A 26,289-nucleotide genomic window follows, 5' to 3' on the forward strand; every position below is an offset into this window, starting at 1 on the left:
TCGACGCTGATGATGCCTGCTGCCACCATGACCAACGCTGGGCCGATACCGGTTGTCAATTGTCATGTTGATAAATGTCGATGTTTCTTAATTGACAGCGACTTTTAATTGTCATGTGTTGTCATAAGTCGATCTTTACAATTGCTGTCTTTAAGAAATTGGTGTCTTTTATAAATGGCTATATATCGATGTTTTATAAATTGTCAAATGTTAATGTTTGACAATTGCTGTATTTTAGAAACTGCCAAATGTCGATGTTTGACAATTGTTGTCTTTTAGAAATTGACAAATGTCGATCTTCGATAGGCAAAACAGTGGATAGATTGATTTTTAATAACGGACCTCAACAATTAATATTAGATTTACCCACAGTGAAACGTAATAGATTTTAAGTCTCTTGCAAAGCGCCAAAACCACAAGTTCTCATAAAAAAATGATGTTCAAAATTTTTCAAAATCAGTGTAATTCCAGACGCAAATAGATTAGTTTGCACATCCGTACGCTAGTAACCAAAATTAACCAAACACCGTAACATGTAAATAACTTTTACCAAAAAAAAAAATCAAAAGCGCGCGTTTTATTTACGTAGTTTCAAAAAAAATGGCAGCTTAATTAACCGTTGTCACGATGTTAACGATGTCGACGCTGATGATGCCTGCCGCCACCATGACCACCATGACCAACGCTGGGCCGATACCAGTCGCTGCTGCAACGAAGCTGGAGCCGAAGCTGCTGCAGCTCCCCCACCCAGCGCTGATGCCTCAGATGCAGCAGCAGGCGCCCTTACATCACCACCAGCACCCTCATAGTAAGCTTGGTAAGTCCTTTGCTTTTTTAGGTTTGAAGGTAGAAAGAAGATATAATATTATTAAGAACCTCGTCAGATTATTTAAAAACCAACTTTTATAAGCCGAGAATATTAACTTTCCTAAATAAACAGAAAAACGATTAAACGAAAATGAGCAACAAAAGTGGCAGAGTAACGTCCTTTATAAAGGTCGGAAAAGAACTACTCAGTAGTCGATCTACAGTGCCCTTTTATACCCCCACTTTTAGTTAATACCCTCATTTGACAATTAAATTTTATTTACTCTTACCATCGTCCTAACAATATATATACATGTTGCTTTAAAATATCTGTATACATAATCTATTGTTTGATTTGTAACATCCTGTATCATAATGTATACAGGTTGATTTAAAATATATTTTTATAAGCCCCTGTATACATAATCTATTCCTTGATTTCTTTATGAAGATCGGAAAAGAACTACTCAGTAGTCGATGTACAGTGCACTTTTATACCCCCACTTTTAGTTAATACCCTCATTTGACAATTAAATTTTATTTACTCTTACCATCGTCCTAACAATATATATACATGTTGCTTTAAAATATCTGTATACATAATCTATTGTTTGATTTGTAACATCCTGTATCATAATGTATACAGGTTGATTTAAAATATATTTTTATAAGCCCCTGTATACATAATCTATTCCTTGATTTCTAACAACCTATATATATATAATATACACATTTTTTTTAATCAACCTGTATATTAAAACATGTCTTTATAAGTCCCTGTATCTATTGCTTGTTTTCTAACATCCTGTATGTATTAATCAAAACATTTTTTTTTCAAAATAGGCACATTGTTTCGTTATGGAGATAACGTTTCGTCGTTGCTTGATTTCTAACATCCTGTATAATATATACAGGTTGATTTAAAATATGTCTTTATAAGGCTCGTGAGCTTTTTATGTCGTCATAATTTATTGTGTATGATATTACCTTTTTATGGGCGACGTTATGTCGTTTTTATGTGACGGGGCCTTAAGTACCTGATGGGGTTGCTATCGTAAACTTACCTTCAATTTGCAGGACAGTGTTATCTTTATGCTTCGGTTATTTTATCTTTTGTGCTTAAAAAAAATTCAGTGTTTTAATATCTTTCTTTTAAATCCAAAGTGACATTCTTAATGATTTTTTGAATTTAATTTGGCATCTCTGACAGTCCGAGCATTTGCTTAAACGGTAAAGAAAAAGATTATGCTCGTATATATTATTGTAAGGTGCGACTGCCGCCCATGGACATTTGTAATCAAACCCTGATACCATTAGATTTCTATCTGAGATTTTTTTTATAATATAGAAGTAGAAGACGAGCATGCAGTTCACCTGATGGTAAGTGGCTGCTGTCGCCCATGGACATCTGTAATCAACCCCAGAGAAGATCAGATATTCCTACCTGAGGTCGACCACAGATGCGCCGCCCCTGAGGAATAAGCTGGAACGCCTCGGAAAGTGTCTTCCTAACTACCCCCTTCAAACCAGCGCTTAACACTGCTATTATAACAGAAATAGGTGTGGCCGTAGTGCAGTCTCCCTTACCACACTTCAAACCAGAACACAGCAGCGCTACACTGCTGTTATAACAGAAATATGTGTGGCGGTGGTGCCGCCGGAGTCGAACCACGATCATTCTACCACCTTTTATCGTTTCTTATAAACATTTTGTCTTTCTTTATTGATTCTTAGTGACGTAGATGAGGACATGCACACAGGCACACACACATACAAACACAGAAACACCCAGACCCAGAAAAAACTACACAGTTTTTTCAAAATTTATACAAATACCTACATGAATCGAACCCGGAACCCTTGCGTGGTGACCACTCCGCCACGCGTCATAAAATATTTCATAATGAATTAATGTAGGCGACTTTTATAATTATTGTCGACAGACATGCAGACACACCCTCTAATTAACTTATAGGGTTAGTTATGGTATATTAACTAAGGGTAGGTAGCACTGTAGGCCCATTTAAAGTTTGCATAACTATAAAAATACGAGCTTTTTCCCGCGGCTTCGCTCGCGTTACGAAGTAATATTTTCATCCCCTCTTTTATCCCCTTGGGGGTAGAATTGATCAAAATCCTTTCTTAGCGGATGCCTACGTCATAACATCTACCTGCATACCAAATTTCAGCCCGATCCGTCCAGTTTAAACTGTGCGTTGATAGATCACTATGTCGGTCAGTCACCTTTGAGTTATATATATTTAGATTGACGATAGCTATATGTGTTTGAAGGTGGTAGAGTTGGTAGTAACTGGTTCATAACAGCAGTGTTAAGCGCTGCTGGGTTCTGGTTTGAAGTGTGGTAAGGGAGACTGCACTACGGCCACACCTATTCCTGTTGTAATAGCAATATTAACTGCTGTGTTCTAGTTTGAAGTGTGGCAAGGGAGGCATAGTTTTCCGACGCGTTCCAGCTCAGTCCTCAGGGGTAGCGGCACATCTGTGACCGACCTCAGGTAGGAATTATCCTATCTGGGTTTGATTACAGTTGTCCATGGGCGGCAGTATCCACATACCATCAGGTGGACTGCGTGCTCGTATTATAATAAAAGCGTGTTAAAAAAGAGGAGACCCATGCCCAGCAGTGGGAGAGTAATAGTGACGAAGTTGTCAAAAGTATGTGAAGTCTACCAATACGCACTTGGCCAGCATGGTAGACTATGGCCTAAGTAAAGGGCTTAGAAACATTGATTGAAACCACAGAATATAAAAACAACACAACACTTTACCAACCACAAAATGAAAACTTTAACTCCACATACATTTTAAAACTACCCCTCTAGGAAAAGTGGGTGAATTATAAAAATCGAAAGCCACCCTCCACCCTCGCCCTAGGGGATGGTCGTGCAATAAATTTCACTAATTATCACACGGTGACCCACATTTCGCAAGGGTAGTTTAATTCAGACACGAAAAATTACTTCAAATATTATTACCTTACTAGTAGGGCCCATTATGTTCAGTTTTGAAGGAAGAAGCTTCTGTGATTCGATTCCAACATCACCACCATAACTATTTCTGTTATAACCACAGGCTAGTAAAGATTACTCACTCCAAACAAGATAATGTAAAGTTTTGACACTCAATTGTCACTGTCATAACAGAAATAGGTATGGAGGTGACGACGCCGAACCACTGAGAGTTCTAACACCTTTAACTTCTTTGTTTTATAATGTCCCACTGCTGGGCACGGGTCCTCTCAGAGTAGGATTAGGCCATAATCCATACGGTAGCTTACCATCAGGTGGACTGCATGCTCGTCTGCTACTCCTATATTATAAAAGAGAATCTCGTTAAATAACAATATGATATTAATGGTAGGTTATTAAAAATAATGGAGACTACTTAACAGGAAATGTATGTAATAAAATTTAATTATTTTAATTATGAATACTTTGAAAGGATTTTTATAAAGACAATGTTTTTGTTTTGCCGATGCAGAGGGTAATGTTTTGAGAGTATGTATGTATGTCTCATTCTTTGTCACGCTGCACAAACGGCTTGACGGATTAACATATGAGGTGTCGTCGAAATTGTGGGTGACATAGGTTATATTTTAAGTAATTTAATAATTGATAGTTATTGAATTAAAACAACAAACAAACATGCAATCAGTACCCTTACCATGAGTCAAAATATCCCACAATTTTACGTTACGTTTACTCAATCCATTATTTTGGTCCGTTTGCTTTTCTAGACTGAGTAAACGTAACAATAAGTGCTCAAGTATTTTTGTCTGCCTCACATGTTCGCAAAAAAGTGAGACAAAACATAAAGCGCCATTTTGTCAATTTAGACATTTAATGTTACGTTACTGACACTATAGTTGAGATACAATCCGCTAGGGGCGCTGATTGGAAATTGTTTGGGCAATACATAAACAAATACCAAAACAGTCGTATTTGTCAAAACGTAAAAACTCATGGTAAGGGTACAGTACAACTCTACAGAACAGGTTTTACCTGAAGCTGATTAGATTTGCCATATAAGCATGATGATCGCCTCATTTGTAAGTCAGTACATCCATGCTCTTCCACTGAAACACAAGAAGAAATCACGCAAAAATCTTATATATAAAATTCTCGGGTCACAATGTTAGTTACCGTACTCCTCCGAAACGGCTTTACCGATTTTCACCAAATTTTATATGCATATTCAGTAGGTCTGAGAATCGGCTATCTATTTTTCATACCCCAAAGTGATAAGGGTTGTTCACTCTTAACATTTTTTTATTTATATTGCAACACAACGTTTGTGGAGTCAGCTAATAATACATATAAACTAATAAAGCCATTTAAATTTATCTTTCAGAAAAAGTATGTACGATACTGTAGAAACTTTTTACAGATATAAATAAAGGACCATTCAAAAGGGCTGTGTTAGTTATTTCCGCTCCATTTGGCAAGGAGGATAAAGGTTAAATATCCATACATAATATTATAATATTTTAAATGTAGAGCCCTTCATCGTTCGACGCTAGCGGCACCACCGCCACACCTATTTCTGTTATAACAGCAGTGTAGCGCTGCTGGGTTCTGGTTTGAAGTGTGGTAAGAGAATCACACTTTTGTGAGGCATACCAGCTTATTTTTTATAATATTAGAGTAGCAGGCGAGCATGCTATCCGCCTGATGGTAGATGGCTACTGCCGCCCAGGGACGTCTGTTATCAACCCCAGATAGTATTTAATATCCCTACCTCAGGTCGGACACCGATGCGCCGCTATCCCTGAGGACTAAGCTGGAACGCCTCGGAAAAGTATGTCTCTCGTACCACACCCTTCAAAAGCACTGCAACGCTTACCGCTGCTGTTATAACAGAAATAGGTGTGGCGGTGGTGCCGGAGTCGAACCACAAAGGGTTCTACCACCTTCAACATTCTCTGACTTAACGAACGGATCTGTATTTGATCTCAGATAGGAATCTAATCTTGTCTGAGATTGATTACATTAACCATGTGCGACAGTAGCTTACCATCAGGTGGTGCATGCTCGTCTGTCACTCAACGTTTGACGGTTACATACCGGTCTGACGAAGGGTTCCGTATTCGATCCCCGGCCAGACAAATATCTGAATGTATTTAGATATCTGTTCTGGGTCTGGGTGTTTGTGTTCGTCTTTGTGTGTGTCTATGGCCCTCATACAGAGAAGCCTGTAAGTGTAGAAAGCGTTTATTTATTTACCTATATTATAAACGAGCTTTTGCCTGCGGCTTCGCTCGCGTTACGAAGTAATATTTTCATCCCCTATTTTATCCCCTTGGGGGTAGAATTGATCAAAATCCTTTCTTAGCGGATGCCTCATAACATCTACCTGCATGCCAAATTTCAGCCCGATCCGTCCAGTAGTTTGGGCTGTGCGTTGATAGATCACTATGTCAGTCAGTCACCTTTGAGTTATATTTAAATAGATACCCGCGTCAGCTTATAACTTATACCACGCCCGGACTCGAACCCGTAAAGGCCCGGCTAACGAACCGAGAGAGCGGACTATGGCGTGCAATTTAAATATACAGGTTGCTCTTTTTTGAAAATAAAATATTTTGACGCGCTCCAACGTAAATTACAGCTTTTTTACTTCAAAACGTAATTTCGTTTTCAGAATGTGGCCTTAATGTGATTGTTAGAATGAACTCAAAATATAAGTTAATTAAATTAAAATAGACATTTTTTGGTGAATATGATTACCTAGGTATATAAAAACGTTATGACGCTGGTAATTTATTTTATTTATTTATTTAAGGATCATACACAAAATTACAAAATACAACAGTTCTTACAGATCTAAATCTTAAAGTTAGTCTTTTTGTAATTTTAGTTACGTATGAACACAACATGCGTAGCAATTAAAGGTGCATTAACAAGAATCTTACTAAAAAATAGGAAATTGATGTTTATAGATAATAAATATATATAAATGTTATGCATTATTAAATGGAAATATGTACTATAACAATGAGTATATGGCATGAATAACATATATAATAAATATGGTATTTATGATGGCGATGCACTTATGATATACATATATATAATTGTGATTTGAAAAAAAATAAAAAAAAAACAATAAAAAAAATGTTAGTGTTTGTACATATTATAAATATTATGATATTACTTTACATACGTGCTTAGATTTTATAATAATTTGGGTTCAAAACCCTATAGATTTTATTTTTAAACACTGCAAGTTTATCGTGAAAGATGTCTAAGGTGTCGTCCTTGCTTAAAAACTCTTGTAGCAATTTACACAGTCTAGGAATGAGAGAATTACGTCCTAAGTTAGTTTTGTATATTCTATGGGTAAGTATAGGTCTTGGATACCGTGGTAAATTATTTGGAACAGCGAGTGAGAAGTGATGTAGTAGGTTAGAATTGTCGAGGATGCTATTTAATTGCTTAAACAAAAATGTCAGGTCATGCATTTTGCGTCTGTCCGACAGCATCATAAGATTAAAATTTTGGAGACGATTGCTGTACGGTTCTCGTTTATTTGATCCGTGGAAATAGAAAGAGGTAAAGCGCCTTTGAATAGACTCAATGCGGTCCTTATGAATTTGGTAGGTAGGGTTCCAAATAACAGAGCAGTATTCGAGTTTACTTCTAACGAGAGTAGTAAATAGTAGCTTTCTGGTGTTTATGTTCTTAAATTCCTTGGAGTTCCTGAATAAGAAGCCTAACATACTTCGAGCAGATTTACATATGTTTTCGACATGATTGATAAAATTTAATTTGGAGTCAAATGTTACGCCTAAATCACGTATAGTCTGTTGTTGTTGGAGTTTAACACCATTTATTTGGTATGCCATATCAAATGATTTAAGGTTTCTAGTAAATTTAATAAATGAGCACTTATCAGGATTAAGGAGCATTCCATTGTTACTGCACCAGTCCGATAATCTATTAACGTCTTCTTGGAGAGCTTTGGCATCCTTTTCAGATTTTATTTGTTTTGCGATCTTAAGGTCATCAGCAAATATAAAGTACTTAGAGTTACGCATGCAGTTAGTAACATCATTGAGAAAAATGTTGAAAAGGAGGGGTCCTAGAATAGATCCCTGTGGGACTCCTGATGTAGCATAGTACGGCGATGACATGTAGCCCTTAACTACCACCTGTGATGATCTACTCTCTAGGTAAGAGGATAGCCATGACAGCAACGATCCTCCAAATCCAAAATTTGAAAGCTTCTTTATAAGTAGTGAGTGATTGACCTTATCAAATGCTTTTGAAAAGTCTGTATATACAGTATCAACCTGAATGCCCGAGTCGACGGAACTGGAGACGAACGTAAAGAAGTTAGCTAGGTTAGTCACAGTAGATCTGGAAACCATGAAACCATGTTGTTCCTCTGATATAGCTTGTTGCACGTGTCGGAGGAAAAGAGGGTGTAAAAGGGATTCAAACATTTTAGGCAAAATGGATATTATTGAGATAGGCCGATAATTGGATATATTATTACAGCCACCTTTTTTATAAATAGGTACAATTCTTGCTCTCTTCCATAAATCTGGAAAGATTCCGGCTTGAAGGGATTTGTTGTAAATGATGCAAACTGGTAATGAGAGGCTCGGCACATTTGGCTATGAATACCGCAGGTAAGTTATCTGGACCAGCGCCTTTCCGTGTGTCAAGTCTTTTTAGTTTTTTAAAGACTTCAAACTGTGTAAAATTATTATAAATATATAATATATATAATATATATATATATATAATATATATATAATTATTATAAATACAAAAAATTAACAGCTTAAATTAAAACACCTCATATGTTTTTCTGTCAACCCATTTGGCTTGAAGGGCATGCCAAAGTCTGACACATACCTACATCCACTTTATACTAGAAAAATATTACCCTCTGTAGTCGTTTTAAAACTTTTTTTTTTTATAATATGAGAGTAGCAGACGAGCATGCAGTCCACCTGATGGTAAGTGACTACTGCCGCCCATGGACATCTGTAATCAACCCCAGATAGGATTAGATATTCCTACCTGAGGTCGGCCACAGATGCGCCGCTACCCCTGAGGACTAAGCTGAAACGCCTCGGAAAAGTCTATCTCCCTTACCACACCCTTCAAACCGGAACACAGCAGCGCCTAACACTGCTGTTATTAGGTAGAAATAGGTGTGGCGGTGGTGCCGCCGGAGTCGAACCACAAAGGGTTCTACCACCAACTACTACGTTCTACTTTACGAATTTTATTAAGTGTCTTAATAAAATTCGTAAAGTAAGAAGTCTACCAATCTTCACTTGACCAGCGCCGTGGACTATACACATGTGCATTATACTCATTCTCAGACTTATGCCCAGCAGTGGGACATTAATGAGTTGAGTTAAGAAACTCGGCCTCTTGATAGATGGGTCCAAGGTACAAATCCGAGACGCACCTCTGATTTTTCAAAGTCGTGGAAGTAGTTGCAGTTAATTATCACTTGCTTAAACTGTAAAGGAAAACACCCTGAGGAAACCTATATACCTGAGAAATCTTAAAAAGAGAAAAGTTTTCAAAGGTATGTGAAGTCTACCGATACGCACTTGGCCAGCGCGCTGAGAGGAGACCTGTGCCCAGCAGTGGGACAGTATAGGGTTGATGATGATGATAATTAAAAGAGATTGGATTAGATTTCTACCTAATAACAGCAGTGTTAGGCGCTGCTGTGTTCCGTTTTGAAGGGTGAAGTAAGGGAGACAGACTATTCGAAAGCGTTCCAGCTTAGTCCTCAGGGGTAGCGGCGCATCTGTGGCCGACCTTAGGTAGGAATATCTAATCCTATCTGGGGTTGATTACAGATGTCCATGGGCGGCAATAGCCACTTACTAATAAGTGGACTGCATACTCGTCTGCTACTCCTATATTATAAAAAAAAGTTGACTTTCAAAAATTACCTGTTATGCATCATTCATCATCATCATCATCATCATCATCATCATTCCTCACGATGTTATCCTTCACTGTTAAATCAAGTGATAATTTATTTCTATATACATAATAATTAATTGTAAATAATTACATGTAACTATAAATATATTTAAACGTCGGTAGAATAAGCAAATAATGTAAAAAGTAGCAAGTGGTAGCACCCTCTGTGGTTCTACTCCGGCACCACCGTCACACCTATCTCTGTTATAACAGCAGTATAGCGCTGCTGTGTTCCAGTTCGAAGAGTCCTCCCTTTACGTATTTTTCCGATGCGTTTCAGCATATTACTTAGAAGTAGCGTCACATTTGACACCAATCTCACGTAGGAATCTGGGGTCGAGAACAGATATCCATTAGCAGTAGCCACTTACTATTTCATCTATTATTAGGTACATTCAAAATCTGAAAGTATCCCATCTTGCTTGACTCAGCAAATCATTTCCAACCCACATACACCACGAAACCACAAGCGGTTCAGACAAAACATATCAAAATATAGCACATCAAAATTTATAAGAACACCAGAACATAAACAAAAAAATTAAGTCCTGAAGCACCCTGTAGCTCTGAAATTCGAATACCAACCCTCTACAATTCAAACCCGACCTTATCCTTACATTATAAGGTCTAAAATCCTTTAAACTAAACCAGAAACATTTCAAAAAGGGCCGTTTCGTATAGACTTAAGGCTGAATATCGTTTGAGAGTCTCAGTATTGATTTTGGATTTTGAGCCTTATTTCAAAGTACTAAAGCTGTTTCGATGTACATTTGGTTTGCTATAGGAATGTATATTGGGTTACCGATTTCGCAGGATATAGAGAGAAAATCGATATAAGGTGCCGTCCAATGCTGCGCTGTTGAGTAAAGCGATTTGTTTGATTGATTTGTTTGTTTAGATGACTCCTTATTTTTAAAATACATTGCTTAATTATAACATTTTAAGTAGCAAACTAGAATGCAGTCCACCTGAGAGGAAGTGGCTACTGTCACCCATGGACATCAGTAACCAACCTCACATAAGGCTACATTCCTATTAAAGATTATCAACTCCAGGTAAAATTACTTACCTATCTAGGATTGGCAATAAATGCAGTACGACGTCTGAGGACTAAATTGGATCGCCACGGATAAATATGTCTCCCTTACCATACCCTTCAAACCAGAAAACAGCAGCACTGAACACTACTATTATTATTCTACTACCTTCAGAATGTCACATAAGACCGTTATCATATATAAAGGTATGTATTATAGAGTAGGTATTTTTGATGTGAAACATCTATAGCCGCACGTAAAACCGATTTCTGGCGTGGCGACGCATGCCGTGGCGACGCTATACGATGGTATAGCGACGCCACGTGATATATACAGTCTATATGCAGTAGTGTGTACGGTGTGGCGACGCGTCGCCATGCGCAATCGAATTCAATAAATAGTCATCGTTATCTGGAAAAAAATCGTAATATTTTATTTTATCATTATGACATATTTAGTTCCTATCACAATATGTTCTTTTCTGCATATTACTTTTACAAAATAATGTCGATGTTTCACATCTGCCAGGCGTCCCGTGACGGCTCACATTTTTTTTTTATTTCTTACCAAAATCTTGGCTACGTGTATATAATTAGGCTATCAATATTATAAATATTATGGCACAATGAACATATCCTACCACCTTTATTTATAAATCGCTATCGCCCATAAATACGCTTTAGTTTGGACATATACGTGTCTCTTTGAGCACCCCGCAGATTAAATATATTGCCATGTAGTCAAATTTTAAATAAGTTTAACTCTTTCGTGTACTGTTTTTATTCAGTGAAAGGTACTTTTAAACTATTTTACGTTTCTACAAGTACTAATGAAGGAAGGTGGTAGAATCCTTTGTAGTTCGGCTCTGGCACCACCGCCACACCTATTTCTGTTATAGTTATAACAGCAGTGTAGCGCTGCTGTGTTCTGGTTTGAAGGATGTGGTAAGGGACACATACTTTTCCGAGGCGTTCCAGCGTTCCAGCTTAGTCCTCAGGGGTAGCGGCGCATCTGTGGCCGACCTCAGGAAGGAATATATAATCCTATATATAATCGATTAAGGATGTTCATGGGCGGCAGTAGCCACTTACCGTCAGGTGGACTGCATGCTCGTCTGCTACTCCCATATTGTATAAAAAAAAGCTTTTCTAAGGCATTTCTACTGAGTTCTCAGGGGTAGCTTGTCTGTGGCCGACCTTAGGTAGGACTCTAATCTTATCTTGGGTTGATGTTCGTTCTATCGTGCGCTCGCCCAAATCGTTCTTATAACATTTAAATTGATTTTAAGGAAATAGTGACTATATTTTCACATGTCATTTAATGGAATTCTATCTAATATTTTAGCGAGAACATATTTCTAGTTTTAAATCTATTTCCAGCCCATAACATTTAACTGCCATCAGCTGATTGCAAGCCGCCATCTTGGATAAAATGGTCGTAGTTAGTGATATATGTTTGATTGGTTTAATGCAGCCAAACTGCTAGTCCGCTCTGAAGTTGCGAGCAGGCGTAGTCATACAATTTGCTATGGCGACGCGATTCATTTCTATATTCAGAGCGGACTAGCAGTTTTACGCGGACTATATGTATGTTACTAAAATATAGAATTGAATTTATAGATATTTTCGTAAAAGCGGATCTACCTTTAGGCAAAGTCATGCCTAGGGAGCTGACTCTGACTTGGAAGGTGGTAGAACCCTTTGTGGTTCGACTCCGGCGGCACCACCGCCACACCTATTTCTACTTAATAACAGCAGTGTTAGGCGCTGCTGTGTTCCATTTTGAAGGGTGAGGTAAGAGACATACTTATCCGAGGCGTTCTAGCTTAGTCCTCAGGGGTAGCGGCGCATCTGTGGCCGACCTCAGGAAGGAATATATAATCCTATATATAATCGATTAAGGATGTCCATGGGTAGCAGTAGCCACTTACCGTCAGGTGGACAGCATGCTCGTCTGCTACTCCCATATTGTATAAAAAAAGCTTTTCTAAGGCATTTCAACTTAGTTCTCAGGGGTAGCTTGTCTGTGGCCGACCTTAGGTAGGACTCTAATCTTATCTTGGGTTGATGTTCGTTCTATCGTGCGGTCGCCTAAATCGTTCTTATAACATTTAAATTGATTTTACGGAAATAGTGACTATATTTTCACATGTCATTAAACGGAATTCTATCTAATATTTTAGCGAGAACATATTTCTAGTTTTAAATCTATTTCCGGCCCATAACATTTAACTGCCATCAGCTGATTGCAAGCGGCCATCTTGGATAAAATAGTCGTAGTTAGTGATATATGTTTAAAAACTGCTAGTCCGCTCTGAAATTGTTGCGAGCAGGTGTAGTCATACAATTAGCTATGGCGACGCGATTCATTTCTATATTCAGAGCGGACTAGCAGTTTTACGCGGACTATATGTATGTTACTAAAATATAGAATTGAATTTATAGATATTTTCGTAAAAGCGGATCTACCTTTAGGCAAAGTCATGCCTAGGGAGCTGACTCTGACTTGGAAGGTGGTAGAACCCTTTGTGGTTCGACTCCGGCGGCACCACCGCCACACCTATTTCTACCTAATAACAGCAGTGTTAGGCGGTGCTGTGTTCCGGTTTGAAGTTTGTGGTAAGGGAGACAGATTTTTCTGAGGGGTTCCAGCTTAGTCCTCAGGGGTAGCGGCGCATCTGTGGCCGACTTTAGGTGGGAATATCTAATCCTATCTGGGGTTGATTATAGATGACCATGGGCGGCAGTAGCGACTTACCATCAGGTGGACTGTATGCCCGTCTTCTACTCCTATATTATAAAAAAAAATGCAATGCAATGCTTCGTATAAGTATGTCTTACTACACACTTCAAACCAGAACACAGCAGCGCTTAACACTGCTGTTATAACAAAAATACTGGCGGTACCGCCGGAGACGAACTTCAGAGCATTCTCAGTTGAGTAGCCACTTACCATCACACGAACTGAACGCTCGTCTGCTACTCTTATATTATACCATAGATTAGTAAAGATTACTCACTCCTAACAAGAAAATGTACCCAGTTTTGAGAATTGAAATAGTTGCGTAAAAATGTTTTTCCACGTCTCCGTGCTAAAATGTCCCTAAAATATTTGAAATAATTATTTATTTATTATGTAAATTACGCAGTATTAGTTATTTATTCGTAAATTTTCTCTAAAAATGTTTTTATTTGTCAAGAATTCAAAAAAAGAACTTACTAATAAGCCATTTGTGGCTTCATTCAATTTCAAGGCGGTGAAGTATCTTTACTAATCTTTGTGTTATACAAATAAAAAGCTCTTGAATACGTACCATAGAGCCAAAAACCAAAAGAAAAATACAAGAATTAGGCAGTGGAATCGTAGCCACAAATTTTAACCAAAGCTATGCGGAACCAATTTACATAACGACTTCCTTACTGAACCCTAAATTTTATGCCTTGAATATATTATAACTACCTTTAGAACTGCTTGAATTATGGTAATTAGACCTCTAAATCGGGCAGTGCTATCTTAGTGTTTAAAATGCCTCTAGATTAGCTTAAAGGTTCGAAGTCCTAAGTTAGTTCTTTGATTTTTTTGTTAAGTGTATCGTCAACCCATTACTGTCCCACTGCTGGGACACGGGTCTCTCAGAATGAGGAGGCCATAGTCCACCGCTGGCCAAGTTTGAAGGTGGTAGAACCCTTTCTGGTTGGACTCCTGCGGCACCACCGCCACACCTATTTCTGTTATAACAGCAGTGTTAGCGCTACTGTGCTCTTGTGGTAAGGGAGACATATTTTTCCGAGGCGTTCCAGCTTAGTCCTCATGGGTAACGGCGCGTCTGTGGCCGACCTCACATAGGAATATCTAATCCTATCTGGGCCTGATTACAGACGTCCATGGGCGGCAGTAGCCACTTACCATCAGGTGGGCTGCATGTTCGTCTGCTAACCCTTATAAATATTTAAAAAAAGTATACATCTCAGATTTTTTTACTTAAGTATGTACATCGTCAACCCATTACTGTCCCACTACTGGGCACGGGTTATGGGCATAATGAGGATTAGTCCACACTCCACCGCTAGCCAAGTGCGTATTCGTAGATTTCACTAGTAAGATCTTTTTATAGATCTGTCAGGTATGCAGGTTTCCTAACGTTTGCTTCGCCATTGCACATAACTGAAAAACTAGAAGAACGTGCCTGGGATTTGAACTTTGAACCCCTCGATCGAGATATCGAGTTTTTAGTACTGTATGTACCAATCTTTGTGTAATTTTACATCTTACGAATGTACACACTGATATACGGATTTTATTTATTATTTTTTTTTTTGGGAAATTACGCTTTGAAATATACTTACGAAATTATACGCGAAATTGAAAAAAAACTTAACCGTTCGGTAGTAAAACGGAATCCTGTTACTAAGCCACCACTGTCTGTCCGTCTGTCACAGAGCTCTATCTTTTAGACCTTAATAGAAATACAGTTTAAATTTCACAATGCGTTTACTTCTAAGAAAAAAATACGAGTATTAAAAAAAAAAAAAAAAAATTTGGTGGTACAGAACCCTCCGTTTGCGAGTTCGACTCTCACTTACCCAGTTATCATATTATTCCTGAGATAATTGGCTTCGAAAAAAACATTTAACCATTTTTTTATTTTCACATGGAACCCTGAAAATTCCCTAAAACGTCTTTATCCTTAAACCGTATCCCAAATTCTTTTGTTTCATTCCTGAAAAGATATTTCAATTGAAATAACTCGAAATAATTCGCCAAGTACGAGTGGAACTCGCACATGGAGGCTTCCGTACCAGCATTCATTATTGTTTTCTTATTTTTATTCATTTTATTATTTTCAACAATACTTAGTCACTTGACACGAAAATAGATGGCATTGGGGTGATGATGAATTTATAATACGTAAACAACGTATAATAAATAAATAATAATAAATAATATATAAAGTGGCTACTGCCGCCCATGGACATCTGTAATCAACCTCAGATAGGATTAGATATTTCTACATGAGGTCGGCCACAGACGCGCCGCTACCCTTGAGGACTAAGCTGGAACGCCTCGGAAAAGTATGTCTCCCTTACCACACCCTTCAAACCGGAACACAGCAGCGCTACACTGCTGTTTTTAGGCAGAAATAGGTGTGGCGGTGGTGCCGCCGGATTCAAAAGACGAAGGGTTCTACCACCATCTAAATTAAAACTTCATACTGATCACTTTCTTCTAAAAGTAATACAATATTTAGATACTCGCCGAGCAGACGAATAGACACAAATATGAAAATCACCAAACTCGGGGATATTCGGTACTCGCCCCGATGCTCGTCTGTTTTTCGCGGGCTGTAGCTATTTCAGGGCGAATCAAAGAGTTATGCGTTTCTGTTCGTGTGCAGTGTTCACATGCTCGGCGTTGTTCGCTAAACCATTCGGTGGATTGCTCATAGAATAAATTAGGTTTAATGTTTTGAAGGTGGTAGAACCCTTTGTGGTTCGACTCCGGCGGCACTACCGCAACACCTATTTCTACCTAATAACAGCAGTGTAGCGCTGCTGTGTTCCGCTTTGAAGGGTGTGGTAATGGAGACATACTTTTCCGAGGCGTTCCAGCTTAGTCCTCAGGGGTAGTGGTGCATCTGTGGCCGACCTCAGGTAGGAATATCTAATCGTATCTGGGATTGATTACAATGTCCATGGGCAGCTGTAGCCACTTACCATCAGGTGGACTGCATGCTCGGCCGCTACTCCTATAATAATAAAAAATAGGCTTAATGATAATCCGCTTCAGTTTATAAATTATACCATATTTTCCTTGCAAATTCTTAGCTGTTTAATATATCTTTTTCTTTTATTTGCCTCTTTTATGTCCTTTTAATCTCATAAGCCCGGTTCACGCTTGACATTGCGCCGGCAAAATTTTCCTTATACATAAATGAGGAAAAAGAATAAAAAAGACTAATTTTGCACGAATGTTTTTTTTTTAATAGTATTAACATTGAATATGGTAGAATTATTTGTTTCGACTCCGGCGGCACCACCGCCACACCTATTTCTGTTATAACAGCAGTGTAGCGCTGCTGTGTTCTGGTTTGAAGTGTGGTAAGAGACATACTTATCCGAGGTATTCCAGCATAGTCCTCAAAGGTAGCGGCAATTGTGGCTGACCATGTAGGGATCTAATCTTATCTGGGGTTGATTACAGATGTCCATACGACAGTTGCCACTTACCATCAGGTTCACTGTATTCTCGTTTGCTATTTTAATTTCATAAAAATTTTACCACGCTTTTATTAGCTTGATCTGTATGTATGTATGTATGTATGTATGTATGTATGTATGTATGTATGTATGTATGTATGTATGTATGTGTGTATGTATGTGTGTAACGGAATCTTTGAACTTCATTTTTACCCACTTTGAACGGTTCGATTAAGTTAAAATTTTGAACACTTACCAAGAACCGATGGCAATACACGATTTTAATAAGTTTATCCCATTCCTCTTATCAGGATCGTCCGGATTAACTATTTAATTATGCTATTTTAGAGTGGTTTTTAGTTCTTAAAATTATTTATCTATTCAGTACTGTACATAGGATTTTATTAAATATTATAATTGAGTATAAAATTGTACTATGTCATATTACTTCATTAAATATGAAGTAATATGACATAGTAGCTGACGTAAATTTAGTAATTTCTAAAAATAAGTAATGGTGGCATTATTGAAATTTAGGGATAATAGCATTTTAAGGCGATCTCGTCTCCCAAGAAGGTCCTTAGGGAGGTCTAAGAAGAAAATTAATGTACCCCAAGGCCTTTTAGGGACTTTGTGACATCATTAAATGTGAAATGAAAATGTTTTTAGAGATCTTTTGCGAATAAAGCTGTTAATTACTAATGATCTCAAAGTACCGTGGTCTTGGATTCGACTCCTGGTCAAGCAACACTATTATCTACACTAATATTATAAAGAGGAAAACTTTGTTTGTTTGTTTGTAATGAATAGGCTCAAAAACTCCTGGACCGATTTTAAAAATTCTTTCACCATTCGAAAGCTACATTATCCACGAGTAACATAGGCTATATTTTGTATGAAATATATTTGATAAATAGATTTTGAGGCGGTACAAAGTTTGCCAGGTCAGCTAGTTAATTATAAATGTGAATGTGTGTTTGTTTGTCACACTTTCACGCCTTAACTACATAACCGATTGTCATGAAATTTTGTACACACGTTGTCAGGGTCCAGAAAAGGACATAGGGTACTTTTTATCCTGAAAAAAATACTGTTCCCGAGGATAAAAACCTCTGACCGAAGAGGTGGTGAGCGAAACCACGGGTAATGTTCCATTTAGCCACAAATTACTAGTTACTTATGAACTAAGTTGGAATGCCTTGTGTTCCAATAGGAATATCAAATTAATTAAGAAATCTTGTAGACAACCAATACTTCTCGTAGACTAAGCTGGAATGCCTCGTGTTCCGACTAGCCCAGCAAACTTATTAAGAAAATGTCCAATAGAATCTATGAATCCCGTAGTCTTAGGTGGAATGCCTCGTGTTCTGATTATGATAGCAAACATATTAAGAACACTCTAATGACACCCTTGGACTAACCTGGAACGCCTCAGGTCCTGATTATCCAAGCAAACACATTAAGAAACACTTACGCTTCTCGTGATCTAATTTGGAATGTTTCCAGTAATTAAGTAAGAATTCCTTGTGTCCCGTTAACTGACCAACAAAAAATATTAATGCTACCCATAGACTAAGTCGTAACGCCCCATGTCCCGTTTAGTACATCAAGAAATCCCTAATTTAGCCTTATACATTTTTCATTGCGGCAACCATTCTGAATGTTTAATGTTTTACAGCACTTTCAAAACATTGAAAAGTTTTAATAAGCCATTTGTCTCACTAAAACATATAAGCGAAAAGCGATTAAGATTAAAATTTAGCTTGAAAACCGTATTTATAAGACTAAAGTAGCAGACGAGAATGCAGTCCACCTGATGGTAAGTGATCACTGTCGTCCATGAATATCAACCCCAGAAAACCCCAACAAAATCAACCCCAGAAAAGATTTGCCCAGATAAGATTAGATTCCTACATGAAGTCGGCCTTAGATGCGCCGTTACCCCTGAGAACTAAGCTGGAGTGCCTCGGAAAAGTGCTCCTTTACCACGCCCTTGAAACGAAATATAGCGGCGCTTAAGACTATTATAAAGATGAAATAGATTTGGCGGTGGTGACGCCCATAGACATTTGTGATCAACCCCAGATAGGATTAGATATTCCTACCTGAGGTCGGTCACAGATGAGCCGCTACGCCTGAGGACTAAGCTGGATCGCCTAGGATAAGTATGTCTCTCTTACCACACACTTCAAACCAAAACACAGCAGCGCTACACTGCTGTTATAACAGAAATAGGTGTGGCGGTGGCGCCGCCGGAGTCGAACCACAGAGGGTATAGTCCGCGTAAAATTGCTAATACGCTCTGATTATAGAAATGAATCGCGTCGCCATAACACATTTTATGACTACATCTGCTCGCAACAACTTCAGAGCGGACTAGCAGTTTGGCGCGGGCTATACCACCTATAATAATATAATAATAATTGATAGCCTAATTTTAGTTACTTGTCGACAATGAGACAAGTTCCTAAAGTTTATCATACAAAAGTTTCTTCATAAAACACAGTAGAATTTTACTGCCAAAATATGGTTATTTGAAGATTAAGTCTCGGCTTCTAATCCAGATGATGATTTATATTTAAAGAAGATTGGGATTTGGTTGGGATTAAAATATTTAAAATTTGTCAAATTTTGTAATATGCTCAAAGGTTTAGACCGGGGTGGTAAAGTCCGCACCAAACTGCTAGTCCGCTCCGAATATAGAAGCGAGTCGCATCGCAATAGCATATTGTAGATATTAGTGGGACGAAGACAACGCCGGACCCCCCCGCACCCTCCGCTGCCCGCTCTCGCCCGCAGTTACATACCTGCGTTAGTGTGTCCTTACGTTGCTACGGAGTATATGCTTGTAGTTGTGTTCGACCGCATTGGCTCTCTGACTGACACTTGTGCGCATTAACTTCAGAGCGGACTTGAAGTTAGGCGCTGACCACCGCCACACCTGTCTATAGTGGAGCAGTTCAGTGTGTCGGTGTGCGGGTGTGACTGACTTACATATGCGGAGCGGCTTAGTGCCCACGTGGCAACATGTGATCGAACGAGAACTTGTTCTGTGAACTTGTGATTTGACTCCAAAGGTTCCTTTTTCTGCCTAATAACAGCTGTTGTATTCTGGTTTAAAGGGTATGGTAAGAGATACATACTTAATACTCATCCAAGTCGTTCCAATATAGTCCTAGTAAATAGGTGTGGCTGTGGTGCTGCCGGAGTCGAACCACAGAGGGTTTTACCAAGTAGGTGGTGAAACCACCTGCAAAAACCACCTTTTAGTTTTGAAGGTGGTAGAACCCTTAGTGGTTCGACTCCGGCGGCACCACCGCCACACCTATTTCTACCTAATAACAGCAGTGTTAGGCGCTGCTGTGTTCCGTTTTGAAGGGTGTGGTAAGGGAGACAGACTTTTCCGAGGCGTTCCAGCTTAGTCCTCAGGGGTAGCGGCGCATCTGTGGCCGACCTCAGGTAGGAATATCTAATCCTGTCTGGGGTTGATTACAGATGTCCATGGGTGGTAGTAGCCACTTACCTTCAGGTGGACTGCATGCTCGTCTGCTACTCCTATATTATATGAAAAAAAATGTTTAAAATTTGTACAATTTTGTAATATGCTGAAAGATTTAGAACCAATGTAGTTCGACCGGGGTAGTAGAGTCCGCGCCAAACTGCTAGTCCGCTCCGAATATAGAAGCGAGTCGCATCGCAATAGCAAATTGTAGATATTAGTGAGTCGAAGACAGCGCGGGACCCGGCACCCTCCGCTGCCCGCTCTCGCCCGCGGTTACATACCTACGTTAGTGTGTCCTTGTGTTGCTACGGAGTATATGCTTGTAGTTGTGTTCGACCGCATTGGCTCTCTGACTGACACCCGCGCGCATTAAATATCAGAGCGGACTTGAAGTTTGGCGCGGACTATAGGTACCACCGATATGTATAGAGTGAAGCAGTTCAGCGTGTCGGTGTGTGGGTGTGACTGACTTACATATGAGGAGCGGCTTAGTGCGCACGTGGCGACATGTGATCGGCTTCAGGTAGAACTTGTGATTTGACTCTAAAGGTTCCACCGCCACGCCTTTTTCAGCCTAATAACAGCTGTTGTATTCTGGTTTAAAGGGTACATACATACATACTTAATACTCATCCAAGGCGTTCCATTATAGTCCTAGTAAATAGGTGTGGCAGTGGTGCCACCGACGAACCACAGAAGGTTTTACCAAGTACAAAGTGACCGCTCCGCCACGCGCGTCGTCAAAATAAAATGTATTTTACAAAAATACTTACTAAAATCCTACTAGACAGATCTTAAGTCCGAGACGGTCTCAGGCGTCACTGTAATACGACAGGAGCCAAGGATTAAGGGATGAAGTCTTCAGGGTTGTAAGAGTAGTGTGTCTACGTTTAAATGGGACACTTAAAAATTGAATTCTTTTTAACCTACTTGAAAAAAGAAGATTCTATGGCAATCAGAGGTTTATAGCAAAGTTACTTTATTGCAACAATAATTACTTTTTAGTTTGATTAACTATAAAAACGTGGTTTTTAGTTTTTTAAACCATTTTTTAACCGATTTCAAAGAAGGTTTCTCAATTCGACCGTATGTATGTTTTTTTGTATGTTTGTTCGGGGGTAACTTCGTAGTTTATGAACCGATTTTGATGATTGTTTTTTGTTAAAAAAAATATATTTCAAAGGTGGTCCCATTATAAGGAAATCAGGGTCTGATGATGGCAGACCAGAAAAATCGAGGGGCACTTTCAAAAATCTTAAGGGCGACAAAAAATACAACCGACTTCTAAGTCACTACAAAGTGAAAAATAATTGAAATAAATGTTGGTTTAGCATAGTACGTAATCAAGTCGGCGCTCAAATTGAACACGCTGTTTACGCCGTTATCCAACGAAATATATTGAGCGCCGACTTCAGTAGCACTACCATGAGTTTACAAAAGTATTACTCGCTAGCGACTGCGTAAAATAAATGTATGAAAAATTGTACAGCGCCTCTGGTGGTTACTCGTAGAACTAAAATCCGTAGTGGCGTAACTCGATACGTAAAAAACCTATCGAAATCAAATCGCTAGCGAATGTCATTATGATCTATTGCCATACAAATTCGGTCCCATGAGTCATTAATTTGACAGACGTTGTCAAGAAATACCGTAACGATAGTAGTCATGTTATTCACTAGCAAAATGACAGTAGTTTTCTATTTACAATTTCTATAGTGGCGTTTCTATGCCAACTCATGGTAGAGCTACAGTACTATGTACTGAACCAACATTTATTTCAATTATTTTTTACTTTGTAGTGATATAGAAGTCGGTTGTATTTCTTTGTTACTTTTTTATTGTAATAACGCAATAACATTCAATTTTGAAACTACTAAAAAGGTATAAAAAATCAATTACGCTTTTTCATATAATCATGATGATGATGATTCCATGCAAATCTTGTACAAAGCATAATTCGTGTTTCGAGCTCCGAGGTACGGATTAAGATATAATTTTTCAGTATTTTTCAGTGAAAACGTTGACCTAAATGCATGAAAAGCAATTCGTTTCAGAAATCATAAAGCATTCGAATTTTTGCACTCCTCTGTCATATTGCTGCAGTTAGTCCTTTGACAAAATTTAGCTGTTAGGAATTTTGAAATTCCCAAAAATAGGCCACATTTGCTACAAATAAATTTGTTTTTTTTACTACGCTTTTATTAGCTTGACTTGTAAGTGTCTAGGTATGTATGTACGCAACGGAATTTTTGAGCTCGTTTTGTACCAACTTTGAATGGTCAGTTTAGTTCAAAATTTTGAACAGTTATCAAGAACCGATGACAATACACGATTATAATAATTTTGTACCATTGTCCTTATCAGGATCATCAGAAATAACGACTTTCGAGGCGGTGTTCAGATGTGGTGTGGACTAAAGTATAACTAATTAGTGATGATGTTATCGATCCACAAAGTTCACTAAGTCGCTAGATGGCGTTAATTATTAAGATTAAACTCATGACAAAGTTACTAGACTGTAACAGTTATTACTTTTTAGTTGGATTAACTATAAAAGTATAGTTTTTAGTTTTTTAAACTATAATTTATTTTACATTGTGGTCAGAAACTTGGCCTCTTACGCCGGTTATTAATAATCAATCTATCCAATTTTTGATCCTTTTTTTTATGAGGGGGAAATCTTCAAAAGGTACCCGACGACGTGGAAGCGACGCCGGGTTATATGGGATTTTTACCGCTCTAAAACCTTCCGATGGCCGTCCTCAGCGCTTGGTGGATAACTCCGGGATATCCGATGGAACACAACCGGAATCCTCCGAGCGCGCTGCCACTATCGGGCTCTGCCCTGGGGGGAGCAGTTTACGCTCCTCCCGCACACCTGGTGTTTACGACAGTATGCGACCACATATACCGTCGTCCTTCCCGGGTTTGCTTTCTGGACGGTTCGAGCTCCCACTGTTGCCGCCCGCAACCCCGGAAGCTTCCTTTTAGTCGCCTATTACGACAGGCAGGGGATACAGTAGCCCTACCGTAGTACAGGGACTGTAGTCCCGGTAACATACAGGTCAAGCTTATAAAAGCGTAGTAAAAATAGTCAAATTATTAAATTCGACTTTATTTAGAAAGACTTTCTTGTTACATTTTTCCTTTCAAAAGTAAATTTTAAAGCGCCAATTCGCTTCTAATCCGCATCTTGTCGTATTAGTCTGAACGTTGAAAATATTTTCTTGAAATGTTCTCTACAAAGACTGTCGCCTCGGAAAAATATTTCTAATAGAAGCTAAGAGAATTGTTGACATTTTTATAAGAGCAACAGATGGTTTAGACTGTTCTTAAGTTTCATTTAATAATTTTTATTAAGTTAAGATTAATACTACTTCGCAACAATCCGCTCCTAATATGTATGATGGTATAAGTATATTTTTTTATAATATAGGAGTAGCAGACGAGCATGCAGCCCACCTGATGGTAAGCTACTGCCGCCCATGGACATCTGTAATCAAACCCAGATAGAGATATTCCTACCTGAAGTTGGTCACTGATGCACCGCTACCTCTGTGGACTAAGCTAGAACGCCTCGGAAAAGTCTGTCTCCCTTATCACACCCTTGAAAACGGAACACAGCAGCGCTTAACACTGCTGTTTTTAGGTAGAAATAGGTGTGTTCTACCACCTCCGAATATTTCATATTTAAGCCTTGAAGTATGTACCACTCTCTCCCACAAAGGATACGTGCAGATGCAATAAATAAAAAAATATAAACCACCATACTTAATAGCATAGATTTCCGCGAAGTAACGCCGGTTATAATTAACTATATGGCAATTTCGTTTTTTTTTTTTTTTTTTTTTTTATAATATAAGAGTAGCAGACGAGCATGCAGTCCACCTGATGGTAAGTGACTACTGCCGCCCATGGACATCTGTAATCAACCCCAGATAGGATTAGATATTCCTACCTGAGGTCGGCCACAGATGCGCCGCTACCCCTGAGGACTAAGCTGGAACGCCTCGGAAAAGTCTGTCTCCCTTACCACACCCTTCAAACCGGAACACAGCAGCGCTTAACACTGCTGTTATTAGGTAGAAATAGGTGTGGCGGTGGTGCCGCCGGAGTCGAACCACAAAGGGTTCTACCACCTTCGTTGTATTATTAAATAGCTTGAAGGTGGAAGAACCCTCTGAGGTTCGATAGCGGCACCACCGCCACGCCTATTTTTGTTATAACAGCGTTAAGCGCTGTGTTCTGGTTTGAAGTGTAGTAAGGGAGACAGGCCAAGAGTGATAGCCTAGTGGTTAAGAGACGCGGCCTCTTAATCGAGGGGTCCGAAGTTCGAATCCCAGGCACGCACCTCTGATTAATTTTTTTTAAAGTTATGTGCGTATTAGAAGTTAATTATTACTTGCTTCAACGGTGAAGGAAAACATCGTGAGGAAACTTGCGTACCTAAGAATTCATAAAAAAATGTTTTCAAATGTATGTGAAGTCTACCAATACGCACTTGTCCAGCGCGGTGGACTATGACCTAATCCTTCTCACTCTGAGAGGAGACCCGTGCCCAGCAGTGGGAAAGTAATGGGTTGAAGATGAAGGGAGACATATGTTTCTGAAGCATTCCAGCTTAATCCGCAGGGGTTGTGGCATATCTGCGGCCGACCTCAGGTGACCGCTGACTCTAAGAATCTAATTATCTGGGGTTGATTACAGATATCCATACAGCAGTAGCCACTTATCATCAGGTGGACTGCATACTGGTTTCCTACTTCTATATTATAAAAAATATCTTTTAGTTAGAACCTTTCTTACGCAAACCAGAAATCTATTACTTATGTTATTTGCAACAATACAATTTACTCGTTTTTATTATTCAATCTAAGTTTACGAGTTTTCTCTGTGGAGAAAGGAATTGTCCACGCTTTTTTCAATTTAACTTGTGAAGTCAATTATTGTAATAGTTATTTCAAAGTTATTATCTACAAGACGTACCTGTGACTTCGTCCGCGTTCAGTACCCTTACCATGAGTTATCAAAACATTCCGCAATTTTACGTTACGTATACTCAATCCATTATTCTGTTCCGTGCTTTAGTAGACTGAGTAAACGTAACAATAAGTAAGTGCTCAATTCTTTTTGTCTGCCTCACACATTAAAAAAGAGAGACAAAACATAAAGCACCATTTTGTCAATTTAGACATTTAATGTTACGTTATTGGCACTATAGTTCTGATACAATCCGCTAGGGGCGCTGATTGGAAATTGTATGGGTAACACGTAAACAAATACCAAAACAGTCATATTTGTCCAAACGTAAAAACTCATGGTAAGGGTACAGAATATAACGTTAATTGTACAACGCCATCTATAGACCTCACGGAGCAGCAGTAAGCTGGAATTCTCGGCTTCGCAAACGTCATGCAATTTAGAGAAGTTATTTCTTTAAATAGTAATAACTTTTGATAGACCAGATCAATTTTAATGAAATGAAGACTAATTGTTAATTCTAGATACGGACTATGAATATATTGTTAATCCATTGAATTCAATTTAGTAGTTTTGGATTAAAACGATTGCAAACACACAGACAAACAGACAAAAATTCTGAAAATGACAGAAATTGCTATTATTAGATACGTAGGTAGGATAACTGACAAAGTTATCCTACCTACTTACTTTTTGCTAACTATTAAAATGCAGTGATAGCTTAGTCATTAAGAAACGAAGCCTCTTTATCGAAGGGTCCGAGGTTCAAATCTCAGGCCCTGATT

The 26,289-nt window shown here is 38.6% G+C and overlaps 1 protein-coding gene across 1 annotated transcript in view; it reads left to right on the plus strand.

The window, feature by feature from the left end:
- Positions 1-596: 596 nt before the first annotated feature.
- LOC140755685 (cytotoxic granule associated RNA binding protein TIA1) overlaps positions 597-26,289 on the plus strand; it is a 49,389-nt gene continuing 23,696 nt past the window's right edge. Inside the window, exon 1 of the mRNA XM_073091001.1 lies at positions 597-817. Within this exon, the coding sequence (XP_072947102.1) occupies positions 628-817 (190 nt within the window). The 5' untranslated portion in view covers positions 597-627. The remainder of the gene's footprint in view (positions 818-26,289) is intronic.

The sequence above is a fragment of the Epargyreus clarus genome, unplaced genomic scaffold (genome assembly GCF_041222505.1).
Source record: "Epargyreus clarus isolate Ecla_fem2 unplaced genomic scaffold, WU_Ecla_fem_2.2 ptg000033l, whole genome shotgun sequence".
Classification (NCBI taxonomy): domain Eukaryota; kingdom Metazoa; phylum Arthropoda; class Insecta; order Lepidoptera; family Hesperiidae; genus Epargyreus; species Epargyreus clarus.